Source organism: Falco peregrinus, chromosome 4 (assembly GCF_023634155.1).
Source record: "Falco peregrinus isolate bFalPer1 chromosome 4, bFalPer1.pri, whole genome shotgun sequence".
In the NCBI taxonomy this organism is placed as follows: domain Eukaryota; kingdom Metazoa; phylum Chordata; class Aves; order Falconiformes; family Falconidae; genus Falco; species Falco peregrinus.
The window spans coordinates 64,367,269-64,381,949 of NC_073724.1; the positions used below are offsets into that span (position 1 = coordinate 64,367,269).

A 14,681-nucleotide genomic window follows, 5' to 3' on the forward strand; every position below is an offset into this window, starting at 1 on the left:
GGGTTTACTGTTTTATTACACCTTGCTGCTTTCCATGACCCTGCACCCTCCAAATTTTAGCTTAAAGGGATAAAATGCATGAAAAGGGTCATTTAAGAATGTTAGTGGTTTCCACACATTGAGTTTGAAGGTTCTTTGTTCCTGCCTGTGACAGTTATGCGAGAATACTTCCCCTTAATAGCCTCTCTGTCAGGAAGTGTTAAACCTGCCAAATGCAGACAATTAGAGCCTCTTGAACAAAATGCAGGAAGAGTGATGACTGATGAAGAGCCACGATTATAGTCGAGAAGGAAACTTTTACATTTCTTTTCTCTTGCAAATTTACTCATATATTTGCAAAACAGAATTAAGAGGGGGGAAGAAAACAGGGAATTTTTTTTTTTACTTAGTTACCTGCAAACAAGTGGCTAACTGATACGCTGCAGTCCACAGGAAGACAAGCTGCAAATCATTAGAGGGGAACTTTTCACTGCCACTGTATTTTTATACCTACATACTACAACAACTTTAAGTAATAAGCGGCATCATATCAGCAGCACTAATTGTCTCAATTCTGGCTTGAGCAGACTGAAGTCATCTGCCCAGCACAGTTATCAATTTACACTGTTTCAACATCTGCTTCTTTTACAGTTCTGATACATAAGAACCCAAAGTTACGATTAAAAAAAAAAAAAAAAAAAACCTACGCATAGGTTCTTATCCTACAGTGAAGAATAATATATCCTACAATAAAGAACTTATCCTACAGTTCTTTATCCCTCAGTGAGCATTTCTGAAATAGAAAACAAAAATGTGCTGTGCTTTTTAAAAAACTAATAAACAAAAATTAATAAGCAACAGACACACTGAAATCTCTTCTAAGTCTTTTGATCTTTTCCCCTTAAGAAAGTATGTTTTAGTATTATGCATTTCACCTGCAAATTACAGAAATATAGCTGCAGTTTGAGTACTCAAAAAGTTAGGACAGTTATTTTAGATTTGTGGTGCAAACAGCTTATGGTAGATACACAACATTTGCCATGGGGAGGACAAAAAAACTGAATGCTATGACACTGCATAACACACAAGTCCAATGTGTGCACAACCACACCGGTACTAAAAGCATTTTGAATCATTTAAAAGCAAAAGTCCTCACTGATTTACTGCTGTTTCCTCCAAAAAACACATTAGCTACACTACCGTTTTCCCAAATTAAACTGGAGACTGTAAAGAAATATATGATTTTAGCACCACCTTTTATTGTACAAATAAAAGCGTTCAAGTAATGGTACAAGTTTATAAAAATCGTAAGAGTTATAGCATTATGTCATAGCGTTTTCATAAAAATACTCATTTAGCATAAGCATGTCTAACCTCCTAATTTCATGGTCATGCCTCTTCGCCAGGTACCAGCAGGTGGAGACAAAAAAGTAAAACTAGTCTAATGTAGAGGAATGCCAGGACAAAGTGTTTAAGAGAATCCTAGAGCTTTAAAACATTGTCTTAATTATGAAGAACTTCATAATAGTTTTCATGGCTGAGGGTGTTGGGGTTAGAGAACCTCCTGTTCACGTCTAGTCTCCAACAACTTCTCCAGCAATACAGTGGTCATTTAATACTGATGTCAATACCCCAAACGCAAGAGTACAGCCAAAACAGATACCTGAAACTTAACCGTAAATTCACAGCCTAGCTGAAAACCTTCAACACGTCTACTGACATCAGTGAAACTTAGTAGACACCCAGAGATGTTTATCTTCTGGGTCTACATCCAGCTGTGTTCTACTACCCATAAAACCAAACTGGCTGCAGGTGGTGAAATTATGTAAAAAAAAAAATATTTTTTCCCTTGCCATTTTTTTGCCACTTTTTCACCATGGCACCTCCTTATACTCATCCTCCACTTTCTTCTTGTCACTAATTCCTCTTTACTCATTTGCAGACATCTCAGCTCTAACTTTAGCCATTACTTACACAGATCAACACTAATTCTTTTTATTAAGACTACTCGTCACTCACTCTCTCTCCCAATCAGATTTTAGGAAACTAATTGTAGTTACAGATTTTGAAATTAACTACCTTTGAATGCTTTTGTTGGCTCTCTAGCTGACAGCACCAGACTCAGGTTCCTTAGATGTGTAGGCTGGATAACCCTTGCCCCAGCCAACTGAGAAACTGAACCAGGGATGAGAATTACTATTCGTCCAACTACCCTCTCCACATCTTTCCATTCTCAGTTTCATATTTGATACAGCGTTTGCCTATATGAGAACAGTTAGTTGTGTCTACCATGCCAAGTATCCTCCCATTCAATCCTTCCAGGTCCTTAAGTATACTGTTGAAGGGCTTGCTTCTCTTAGATTTCTAATTTAATTTCTACTCACTGGGAATTCTTCCGCATGCAACTTCTCCAAAATGTTGTTACAAAAGCTTAGCAACTCCAGCGCCTACTATATGTTAAGTGCTAAGCAACATAAGTAAGAGGGGGAAAACACCCTTTATTCACGAAGGGCCTACATATCTGCAGCACTATTTAGCAAGTGCTGGACAAAGACAACCCTTCAAGAACAAAGATTTTCATTGCAGTCCCCAGTTGAATAACAAAGCACTAGAAGTTGTTACTCTATGTTCACTTTAACTATTCATCCACAAAGAATACATGTAACTGATCTTTCTTAACTTCTGGCATTGTCAGTGGCATGAATGCAGCTTCCTTCCAGTTTTATTAGACTCCACTATAAAGATGAAGCCACCTATATAATCAACTCAAGTATCAAGCATACCCTTAACTGCTTCCTAAGACCTTTAAAAATTTTGTTTCTCAAGAAAAAGAGCCCTCAAAAGACTTTGAAAGCTTCATAACTCTTGTGACCAAAGCAGGTCTCTCAAAGAATGGCAGAAATCCTATACAGTCTCCAACTCCTTGTGTGTTCTCTTCTGATTGCACCTGGTATCACACATCTTTGCCCTTCTCATCTTAGTATGAATTGTCAAAATACTACATCAAGCTCTAACAAAAGATCAGGCATACTGTATGACCTAATTACTCGAGTATTCATCCAAGCAAAAGACATTATCACAGGAAGATCAAAGGACAAATACAAGCACACATTTAGATCCATAGCAAGGACGAGAACATCAATTATCAGAAGTTTTATTTCCTAGAACTTGTAACTACAGCACTGGTTAACCCAAAATTTTCATCTTCCCTTTCTGATCGAAACTGCAACACTGGCAATGTCTGTAGACTCTCCTTTTTCTTATTTGGTGGGTACACTGCTGGGTTTTTTTTAATCTCTTGCTCTTTTTCATCAACACACTTCAAATAATCAGAACTAGTGCAAGGCTGAGGTATTTGAAATTGATACAATATGGACACTTCAGGATTAAGCAACTACTGCATAGCTCCTTTCAACAGCTGAGGATTGGAGTTGTCAACTCAATCCTACATTCCAGTTCACTTGATGTTAAAACTATCGTCGCATATAGCCAACTGGCAACCAGAACACTCATGTTCTTTCACTTTGTGTCAGGAACTTCAGATCGTTGTCAAACACTAGTGCAACTAAAGGTCTCAGAAGCAAGTGCATGCAGGTAAGTAGCTCAGTTTCACTGGTTATATGGCTATCTGTTCATTAACCACTATCCTACTTCGCCAGGTTTGTTTCTTTATATTAGCAGAGTAACAGATCCTTACATAAATTTTAACTTGAAACTCTGATAAACCCAGCATTTGGAGTATTTGATTCTGCATTAGAAAAAGTTTTATGGGTTTTAGATGATTAATTCAAAGTTATCTCCTAATTAGATGTTCTTCTAGAACTTATTTTCAGGATTTCTAGAATAATATACAGAATATCAGACAGAACAGAGGATCTTATGCACAACAGCTTGGCTGCTGTGAAATCTTATGAGCACTAAAGGACCACATACACAAGGACTGCTAAAACATGCAACATAAACCTGAAAGAATGCTGCGCTCAACTTATCACTGCCAGACTTCACTATTGCCACAAATGCCAGCCTAACACTCTTACAGAGCCCTCCAGAAAAGAAACAAGTCTTTGCACTTTACCTGTTGCAGCATATCCCACTGCCAGATATTACACACAACAGGCATTTCCATCACAAGTACTGAAGAATTATCTCGTGTGTTTGGACCTCAGCTAGTTCATTATTTAATCGTTCTCTCTCACTAGCCAAGTTCTCAAGGCATCCTCATCAGAACAGGTAATTTTGTGGAGACTTAGCCCCTCTGCACTCTATTCATCTTTCTCATTTAGTTAAGTTTGGGTTTTTTCCTTCTAACAGAGCTTAAAATCCAACTTGGCTGACACAATGCTGAACACCATTGCCCTGGTATATGTTGCTCCTTAGAACACTGTCTGCATTCCACCAATATATTCAGTTGTTCCCAACTATCTTGATGTTTCCTATTTCATCATGTAAATAAGATATATGATGATCAAGCCAATATCAACTGTCATAAATAAAACCTGAAAAGCTTTCCCTTTATGTTTAAATGTTTAAAGCTACATTACACTGCTGTTGAAACAAACTTTTTTTCATGCATCTTGAAGTTTTACTCAAATTTCACTTGAAAAAATCTAACTTGACATGTCAAACAAAAAATTTGAACACAGGAGGTCAACATTTTGTAATACACCAAATTTTTAGGTGTATACAATGAAGGTTTTAAAGGAAAAAAGCTTATTTACCTACGTTAACACAGACTATATATGAAGACACACAGGAAAGCTTGTAAAAGCCCAATACTTAATCACTACCACAGAAAATAAATCAAAACCAAAACATACTTTATTTTACCTTACAAAATATAAAGGAACAACCAAAATATTTTTAGAAAACTCTTGGAAATTGGTCCTTCTAAAACCCCATGAAGAACAGTAGCTGTAGATTCAGATAAAGAGTCGCCAGCTTCCCCACATCCTCACCCCAAGTTCTGCAACACATGGAAACCTACACCAACATCCATAAAATGGAAATTTCATCACTATTAACTTAGGGTTGTTGAGATCTTGGCAAACAAGAAGTAATCACCTGAGAAATGTAAAGACGTGTAGTGGAGTCACACCTGATTTTTAACACATTTACCTGCCTTCACATTAAATTTAAAGCAACGCTTTTAGGAACTCCATAGAATTAGTCCTTAATACACCATTTATTATGAAGGACTTTAGCTTCTCCAAAGGTCTCTTGCTAGTAAAAATCTGTACCCCATTTTTAATTACATCTTATTGAAAAACATGTTGAAATTATAATTACATTCTGCATCAGACCCTCAATAGGTGTATTTTGATTCAGACACTGTTCTTACAGTGGGCAGACAATAATTAAATGATTTCTCACCTTGACTACTCCATCAAAGCCAGGGATTGTGTTGACCTTCGCATTCTTGGCTAACAATTTGCTTTCAATCTTGTCTCCCATAGCCTGAATAGCATGTGTGTCAGGTCCAATGAAGGTGACACCTTCTGATGCCTGCAAAGAAAATTAAGTTATAACTTTAAGAGACTAAATTAAAAATCAGCTTTACACAGGTATTGCTATTAATTTTTTTTCTCTTTTTGAGCCAATTAATGAAATGCTTAGAAGACACTGATCTGTTTATGTAACAACCTAGCAATATATAAGCAGCATTTCAGCCAGTTCATTAAAAATGTGTATGACCTTGTGAAACTATGTATACACACAGATTCAAAGCCCCTATAATTAGCATTTGTATAAATCAAAGCCAGGCCAAAGAAAAATAGCTGAAAGTGGAAGTACTCCAGCTTGAAAGTTAGAAATATCCCTTGAGAAAACAGAGGCTAGTTAACTCACCATTGAAATAGCTGCAAGTGATTTACAAAGATATGCTTGCTAAACTGTAATGCAGTTGAAAATTCTATTATGCATTCCTAAAACCAAACCCTGATGAAACATCAAAATTAAAAGTGCAGTCTCTTACTCAATGAACTTAAAGATCTTGAAAATAAGGCAATAAGTAAAATAATGTTTCCCCAATTCTTTCAGGCAACTCTCTTTTCCAATACTAATGTGGAAATAGGTTAACATAAAATACTTTAATACTTCAACTTTAATACTTTAATATGTAGGTAGAACACTGATTTGCATTTTTCCTCCTCCTGTTTCTCTATGCCAGCAATAGACTTCAGTGATCAACTACACAGACATTTTTTCCAAACCTCTCCAGGGTCAGCACTACACTGAGCTGCTAAAGGCAGTTCTATCAGAACTGTTTCACTGGAAGTTACTGATGTATCAATGAGTACATGCATGTTTCAGGCAACTTAACATCTTTTGTACCATAGGAAAAACACGTCATAAGAATAAGCACACTAGCCTTGCACAATTTTTCCAACTGTTTCATTGGTGGAAGATTTTTTGGCCCAATTCTAAGACTCTTGTAAAATGCTTAAAAAAAACTTGTTTCCAGCCAATGGGCAGTTAATATCAACAGTAACACAATGGCAAACATTCTATTTCTTATATCAGAAGTTGTGTCTTAATATCTTGTCTTTCTGACATACACTTGTGCTACATATGTTAAGGTTACAGATCTAGTCACTTAACAATAAAAAGTAATTTGCTGAAGCTTTGTGTGTTTCTGAGATGGTAGTGCATGACCACAGAACAGACATAGGAAAAATATGTTGAAGTTGAGGAACAATGTACTCCTATTCACAGTCTTGTAAGGGCTGAGAGCTTCCAGCATGCTTGGGAGTCACCGTTCTTACTGTCTGCAGCTTCCTAGCAGGAAGAGTGTCATAGCAGAAGCTCTGCATAGACAACTTCCTATCATGCCAGCTAACAGGAATCGGGTAAGTATTACAGACACACTAGAAAGCTCAGTGCAAAGACACCCAAACAAAACACAGAGCCATCAGTTCAGCTAGATCAAAGGCTTGTTAGCTTCAACTCACAACAAACCATCTGGGTTTTTATCTCAGCCCACTTCTCTACTACAGTAGGCTTATTAGCTCAGCAACTCAGTAATACTGATTTGATGAACAGCTGTCTACAAACACAAAGTTGGGAAGACTGCAATAGGAGGGAGGAGGGGATAGGAAGACCAACACAGGGGTGCAGATCTATTAATATTATAGTGTCAAATAATCTGGATGCTAAAGGAATTCATTATTTTTTAGAAGGAAAACCACAGTAACAATGTTTTGAGCTGACACTTTCAGAAACAACAGCAGATCACAACCTGAAACCTGGTATTTCATTTCCTCCTAACACGAGAGATTTAAATAGGTGCCTGCATACAACTGGAGGTAGGGCAGAGTTTCCTGCTGTCTTCAGACTGTATTCCAATCTCAAAAAGCTTCATGGAAATGGTTCACTTACATACTTGACAATTGGAGATTACACTGTCCCTGTGGACCCTGTGGTGTGGAAACACCATGTTTCTACAGTTTCAGCCATAACATTGCCATCTGCACCCTGATCAATACTACTTCAAAACCTCACCACATGCTGCTTCCTCTCCCCACTCTCTTCTCAAAGTCTACCATCAAAACAATGCAATCCCCAGAGGTCAAGAGAGCAGGTCCAAAACTTTTGCTGCCCTGACAGACCATCCAATACTTCCAGCTTGCAATTTATCTCCAACGCTCTGCTCTCACATTATTTCTTTTCCTCCTCTGACTTTCTTCTGTCAGAAAATAAGAAAACTTTCATTTGAACTGGAGGTTACAGGTGAGGATGGGAATTACATTCATGGCATCAGCAAGCATCTGCCTTTCCAGTGAAAGGCATGTAGGGGACATCTTGCTTGACCTACTGTCTCCTCTCACTGACTTGTGGTATGGACTTTCAAAGTGCCCGGTTCACTCCCTGCTCCTGTCCAAACAGGTAGTTAGGTAAGAAGGGAACAGCACCATTCAGGAGAGATTCATGAACCACCTGAGAAGGAACACTCCAGGTCATTTCAAGAAACTAATCTGCTGCATCCAGTATACTTGATACATGAATCTCACAGAGCTGCAATATTCCATGTGGGTACAAGCAATACTACTTCTTAAAAATTAACTACTAGATGTGCAGCAGATTCAAATTAATGCAAATATCACGTGGTGCAACCTACATCTTTGTCTTTTTTCCATGTATATTTTTAATGTCCAGAATTTGCAAACTGCACTTGTCTACCCATGTACCTCTTGGCTTTAACTGCTCTGAATCTTTGTATCTCACACAGAACTGCTCTTTAATTGTGAACAAACAGCAGCTTATTACCACCAGCTATTCCCCTATACAGTTAGTCAGCTAGGGTAGTCGCCACATTTAGTAATTTCCCAGCAACAAAATGTGAAACAAAATAGTTTAACTCCATCCATGTGATATCACACAATTCCTGAAACCATATAACTCGGCATGTTGCAACATCCATAAATCAAAAATAAGGTAGCAAACCAAGGGAGATCTACTGGTTTCCAGTTTCCAGTATGTCAAATCATCTCTTGCACAAAAAAGGCGTGTATTCTCTGACATGACTTGCAACTAACTTTGTCTAAGCTTACAAAAAAGACTGTCAGCTTAAGGCACTACCAAACAAACTCTTGCAAGTTTTGCCACAATAATTTAAGAACCCATCACTCAAAGATGTTTGCTCAAGCCCTCTGCCAAAGTTTCTCAGCTCATCACCAGAAAAGTGCCCCAGCTTCTCCATTGACAATACTCACATGTAATGTACTAAATGACCTGTTCAAACTCTACTGCCTGACACTAAAAACAGACCACAAGAAAGAAAGTAGCAATAACATCTTCGGCTCCCACAAAGACTTATCAGCACTCACCCATTAGCATCCTTACTTTATATAACACACAGAAGTGGTGAAACTGTGACAGAGTAACTTCCCGTGCCTGATGACAGTCCACACAGATTTGCCAGCATAGCAGCAAGCACTAGAACCTCTACTATACATACACAAGCTTACACACTGCATTTCAAACAAGTTCTTCCAAAAGTTCTCTTACTGCTCCACACATTCAGCAGCTGCTCCAGCCCTGAAGACTAATTATCTGGCTGAAGGAAACATATCATGCTTCACCATAAACACGCACCAGCATTTTCTTTAGAAACATACCTGTGTATTCACTGCTCTACTTTGCATATGCAAAGGCACAAACAATACTGAATATTTTATAAAAAAACAATGTCAGAATATATTCTATGCCAAGAAAGTTAGTTCTTTCTTTGTCTAAGTAGTAGATACTGAAGAGTTTTTCTCAACAGCCCTGTTTTTGAAAGCAGCAATAAATTGGTTTAATTTTAGTACTGTAAGAATCACAAGCAGGTAATTCCCCTTGGTTTTGTTTTGGTTTTTGGTGGTTTTTTTTTTAAGCCAGACTAAAACCTTATTCTACCCTCAGGGAATAGAGGACCCCAAATATAGCAAAAACTAAACAACACTGAAGTAGGACAAGCAAAGATAAGATTTGGAAAATTCGTCTGGGAAGTCTGTGGTTGAGCTTTCCATGTCTTGTCAACCATGTCTGACTGCTCTGGGAACAGAGTGGGCCCAAACAGACCTATGCTAGTGTTGAATTGCCATACTCCCAAAGTTTGGAAAGGACCCGTCTATCTGACAAACTCTTATGGACCTGAGGTAGCTGAAGAGACTGATCCTAGAAGAGGAGATTCTTTTGCATCTCTTCCTGGAAATTATGAATGCAGAGATTCACAATTACCGTGTTACACAGTCAGTAGTGGATTCAGCCTCAGTGACAGCATAAGCAGGACTGAAGACAGAAAGCATGACAGAGGGAAAACTGCATAATGAAGTTTTATACACGCTAGCTCCTTTGGCAACATATACTCTTCTGTGGGCTTATGAATATGTGGCAAACAAGCCAACTCACTGCCAGGCTTCCCAGAGCATGCAGGAAATGACTGAGCAGTTCCAACCCAGCTTTAGACAAAACAAGTGATACTAAAACTTTTCCTCTGTCTTTTACACATTAGTACTGTACAATTTAACACACTTTGTGTCCTCGCTTAAGCCAAGGTATTTGAATCTGCACGTAACACCAGCTTAACAGAAGCAGCTCCAACCAACAAGGAGATACACCATGTACAAAAACACAGCTATCAAGAATCTTGTATTTTCTCTTTCCAGATCATTCCGTCAGGGCATTCTTCCACTCACAGCATGCTGATGTGGCAAAACACACTCCAAGTGCCCAGCTGCTTCCAGGTGCAAAAGCCCCTATAATTACCTTACCACACAGAAGCAACAGCAATAATGCAGGCTTTGTGCTCCTTCAGTCCCTGGTACCCAAAATGGCTAGTTGCAGGAAAACGTTTCCCATCTCCGAAGAAGAAATGGCTGAGAAGGATGGAGAGATTTCAGGAACAATTGTGGCTGCTCTACCTTATTGAAAATAAACTTCCCTATGTAAACAAAGAGCTGGTTTTAAACAAGCTGATGAAGTTTACAGAAGAACCCAAATGATCTGTTGCATACAGACATTGAATCATATGTTCTCAAACTCAAGACTTAAATATGACGTCTTCAAGATTACCCAAACTCAGGGTGCTACTTATTGGAAGACAGTAACAGTAATTTACTCAGGACAAAAGAGCTTAACTCCAGCACCACTGACTGGGTAGGCTTAGAGCCTGCAGTGTTATTAAGTGACCAGAGAAGTACCTGAGCCAACCTAGTTGCTTTTCCCCCGTTCTCTCTTCTTCCTCTCCTGCACATCCCTTTCCACAGTTTTATTTCCCTCCTTTCTCTAAGGCAGGCTCTGGCACTCCTCAGTTGACCTAGCTGACCAACATGGCAGATGATAGCCCACGGGGTATTTGTGAGTGTTTTCCATTGCTTTCATGAATTAAAACTAGCTAGACAGAGAATCTTAATGGGCACTGAAGGAAGGACCACATAAGTTGCTGAATCACACAACTGGGAACAAGAACCTTCTTTTGGGTGAAGGAATATCCTCAAACTCTCAGGTGTGCAGCGGGCAGGGGGTCTGCAAGCTGCCATATCAGCCTGCTTTCGTGTTCGAGTCTGCATTTCTGTTTTAAGGTTTGTTTTAAAAGAAAGCATGTTGTTGCTTTTCTGAGGAGCTCTGTTTGAACCACAGAATAGTCGAAGTTTGAAGGATCAAAGCCATTGCTTGAACCAGCTCTCCGACATGTGCCGTCAAGTAGTGGAACAACTCAGAGGCAGAAGAGAAGCAGAAGCAAGATTCTGTTGCAGTGAGATAACAGCAAAATCAGCATGTGTGGCTAACAACTTGCCACACTTAAGAACTTATTGGTGAATGAGGTTATGAAGGAAGGTCCACAGATAAGAACTCCAGTAGAAACTGTTACAGGTCTGGTTTTCCAAGGGTTTTTGTCCCAACCCTCAAGTTTTCTTTACAGGAAAATCTGGAAAAGGTTTCCAGGAAATACTTACATGCAGTTGACGAATTCATTCACCACTGTACTGGGGAATGTCTGCCTTAATTTTTCTGCCCTCTTGACACAGAGGCAGTCAAAGAGGCAGATCCAATGGGGAAGGGAAGGGGCAGAAGTAGACTGGTAATCACAAACAGTATCAGAGTTCCAGAAAAATTGGAATCTTCCACAAATAAGGTCTCTCATCTACAGCCCACAAGAAAGAAATAGACCTGTACATGCAGCTGTCTGCAGCCACACACAAAGCAGAGCAGATAATCAGTACAGCTCAAGGATGACTGGAATAGCTAGCTGAGCTAAAAAGTCTCCAAGTCACATGAGCTAAATGCAGGACTGACAAGCAGAGCTGGCAGCAAAAGCAAGGTCTAACTGGGGTTTGAACAACCTAGAAAATAACCAAGCAGAACAGAAAAAAATCCAGCTGAAGTGGCCAGATGAAATATCCAAAAGCAAACGAGATTCAGGAGTCCTACCAGAAAAAATACCAGGCACACTGACATCTGTTGAAAGAGGTGGGGACGTAACATCACCTCACAATACAGGAACTGTCCATTCAACACTGGGAAGAAATCCCCCCAGGAAATACACTCTAAGAATGTATTATAAGAAGCATCCACTCAACCTAGGACATAGCGAACTGGTAAAACATTCTACAACAGAATGTGGTAGATATTCTGCTAGATGCACAGAAACAACTTACCACTTCAAACAATTGGGCCCTGTTGCTGCTATTCTGAAAAGTCAGAATAAAGAACATACAGAGGAGCAGCCAATGATCTGCCCAGGCATCAACCAGTAAATTTGGTACTAACAAATAGAGAAGTTCATTCTGTGCAGACTTATTTTAAAGCTGGAAAAGGCTTAAAACAGCAACATGCCTAGGCATTGTCATGTTACACCAAAGGTAGTAACTCTCCAGCAGTTCAGCAAATAAGAGTTCTTCCAGTCTTGTTTAGAATGAAATAAGCAGAACTTTTGAAGCCAAAAGAATACACACACATTTATATACACACACAAGAGAAAAAAGACAACACTTAGAAGTACAGTAGCATCCTTCATTAGAACAAGTATTTTAAAAAAATGACCCATGCTGAAGAAAAGCAAACTACAGCCTTCTGTACAGGCTTACAACAGAACAGCACAGCATCTCTTAAGTGAATACCATATGCGGTATAAGCAGATGGATAAATATGCTAGAGGGAGAAGGGTTGTAGCATCCTACTTTAACTACACCTGTCTTTGGCTACTGTAGTTGTTTCTGGAAATCTGGCTTTTGTTTTGTGTGAGGGTTTGGGAAAGATTGGGTTACAATCACCTTGAGTTGCATAAGCAGCAGGCAGGTAGACTGTGATAACAACTAGCCTCGGATGTAAAAGGTTGATTGGCAACTGGAAAAGTGACAGAGCCAGATGCAACTTGCTAGAGGAAAGAGGCAGTGGTGCAGAACTGTGCTGCCCAGCCTGCCAAACCTCATCGCTTGTTCCAAGTTCAACTTTGAAATAAAAACTTACTGTTACTTGGCTCCAAAACACACTGTGCTTCAGAGGCCAGACCCACCAAATGAGCTATGTCACCACCTGTGACACTATACTGTGCCATTTTAAATATCTGTACCCTGTGTCTCAAATATACTATAAGAGAAACTGATACATTGGAAGTGCTTCTTTAGAAAAAAGAAAAGCTAGCAGAATAAAAAAAGCCTTACCTGAAACTGAACACAGCTGCAAGAAGTTTGTCTCACTTCTTAAAACAATTTAAAGAACACTAAAGCATTTTCACAACCATTACCTTAAGTAAGAAAAAAGATGACTGCTGGGCAGCAATACCACAAAAAAGAGAAAACTAGAATACACTTAATTTACCCGGAAATAAACCAACACAGATGCCTGTTTCTATGTTAAACCTTTGGCATGGGGAGGGAGATGTGTTAACAAACTCCTTTTAAGCCATTATTCTAAGAAATATTACCCAATTATTTAATCCTGGTGTGAACCTGTTCACGCTGATCTCCAAAGTATAGTTTAAACTATGCAGAGCCATGAAAATACATTAACCAGATACCAGTGTGACTGGACACTTCTGAAGGACCAAATAAAAGCAGGCCTTATACAGGCCCCAAATATGCCTTCCTTAATAGGAAGGAATACTAAAAGAATGCAGGAACAGCATATATCTATATATCAGAGAGAGAGAGAGGCATATTGATGTATATTCAAATATTGGAGGTGGGAAGAGAGAAATCAATCTGTAAGAGGACTCTGCAGTTCAGCTTAAACAAAAGGCACAGTTGCTGACCCAGTATAAACACAATCTAAGGCTATTTAACTCCACTGTCCCAAAAACGCATGCACCTCAGAAAAGGTGTGTGACCTCCTGCATAACCAGAGAGCAGTCAGAATAAATTAGATGGTCAGCATCACCTTAAGCACAAATGCTGCACAGCAAATAACTTTTAAATAAACTTTTGTTTTATTGAATGAAGTCATCTCCCCCTTAATTCCACAGAAGTGATAAGTTTACAAAGTCAAAACTTTAAGAATCAGGCTAATCTGTAGGCATCCTCCTGAACAAGACAGAAGCTGTGAACTCATACTATAATAGATTATATGTACAAAGGGTAAGTGTGCTTTCATTGATTTAGTTCTGCATTTTAAAATAAAAAAGCCTCATTAACCAAACATTTCATAGTGTATATTACACTTCTAAGTGGGGGGAGGAATGCTATTCAGCCTCCAGGTCATATCTTTGCAAGTGAAAAGAAGCACAGAAACAGCTTTTTCCAAGGACTTAAAGCTACAAGACACTGTGAGAAGAACAAGTACCACCTCTGTGGAACTATTCTTACAAGTTTTCACTTTAGATCTGATCACCAAGCTGAAGTTCTACTTGATAATTTCACTTTGAAACAGTTTAAAGCCTTATATGGTCTATATATTATTTTACATCTTTGTCCAAAAGCCAAATGCAATATTGAGTTATGCAAGTTTTCAGCATTTCTCAAATACAAACTAAACTTGAACATACAGTTTGTATGACATGCCACTGTCGACGATGAATTGCTTCATCACCTGTAAAACATTCACACGCACACACCACCCAACACACAGGAACTTAGCCCTGATGTGTTGCAAAAAGTTTGAGTATTATAAGTAGTAACAAATAGCCAGAAAATTTAGGGAGAAATAAACCAAACTCAAGAATTTTCCCTGGATGGTTTCCATATTGTTTTTCTTCACTTCATGGCATTGAAACCACCCTTGATTTT

The 14,681-nt window shown here is 38.8% G+C and overlaps 1 protein-coding gene across 1 annotated transcript in view; it reads right to left on the reverse strand.

Annotated features, from left to right (window-relative positions):
* Positions 1 to 14,681, reverse strand: part of PCCA (propionyl-CoA carboxylase subunit alpha) — a 292,537-nt gene that overhangs the window by 205,141 nt on the left and 72,715 nt on the right. Inside the window, exon 7 of the mRNA XM_055802742.1 lies at positions 5,350 to 5,481. Within this exon, the coding sequence (XP_055658717.1) occupies positions 5,350 to 5,481 (132 nt within the window). The remainder of the gene's footprint in view (positions 1 to 5,349; positions 5,482 to 14,681) is intronic.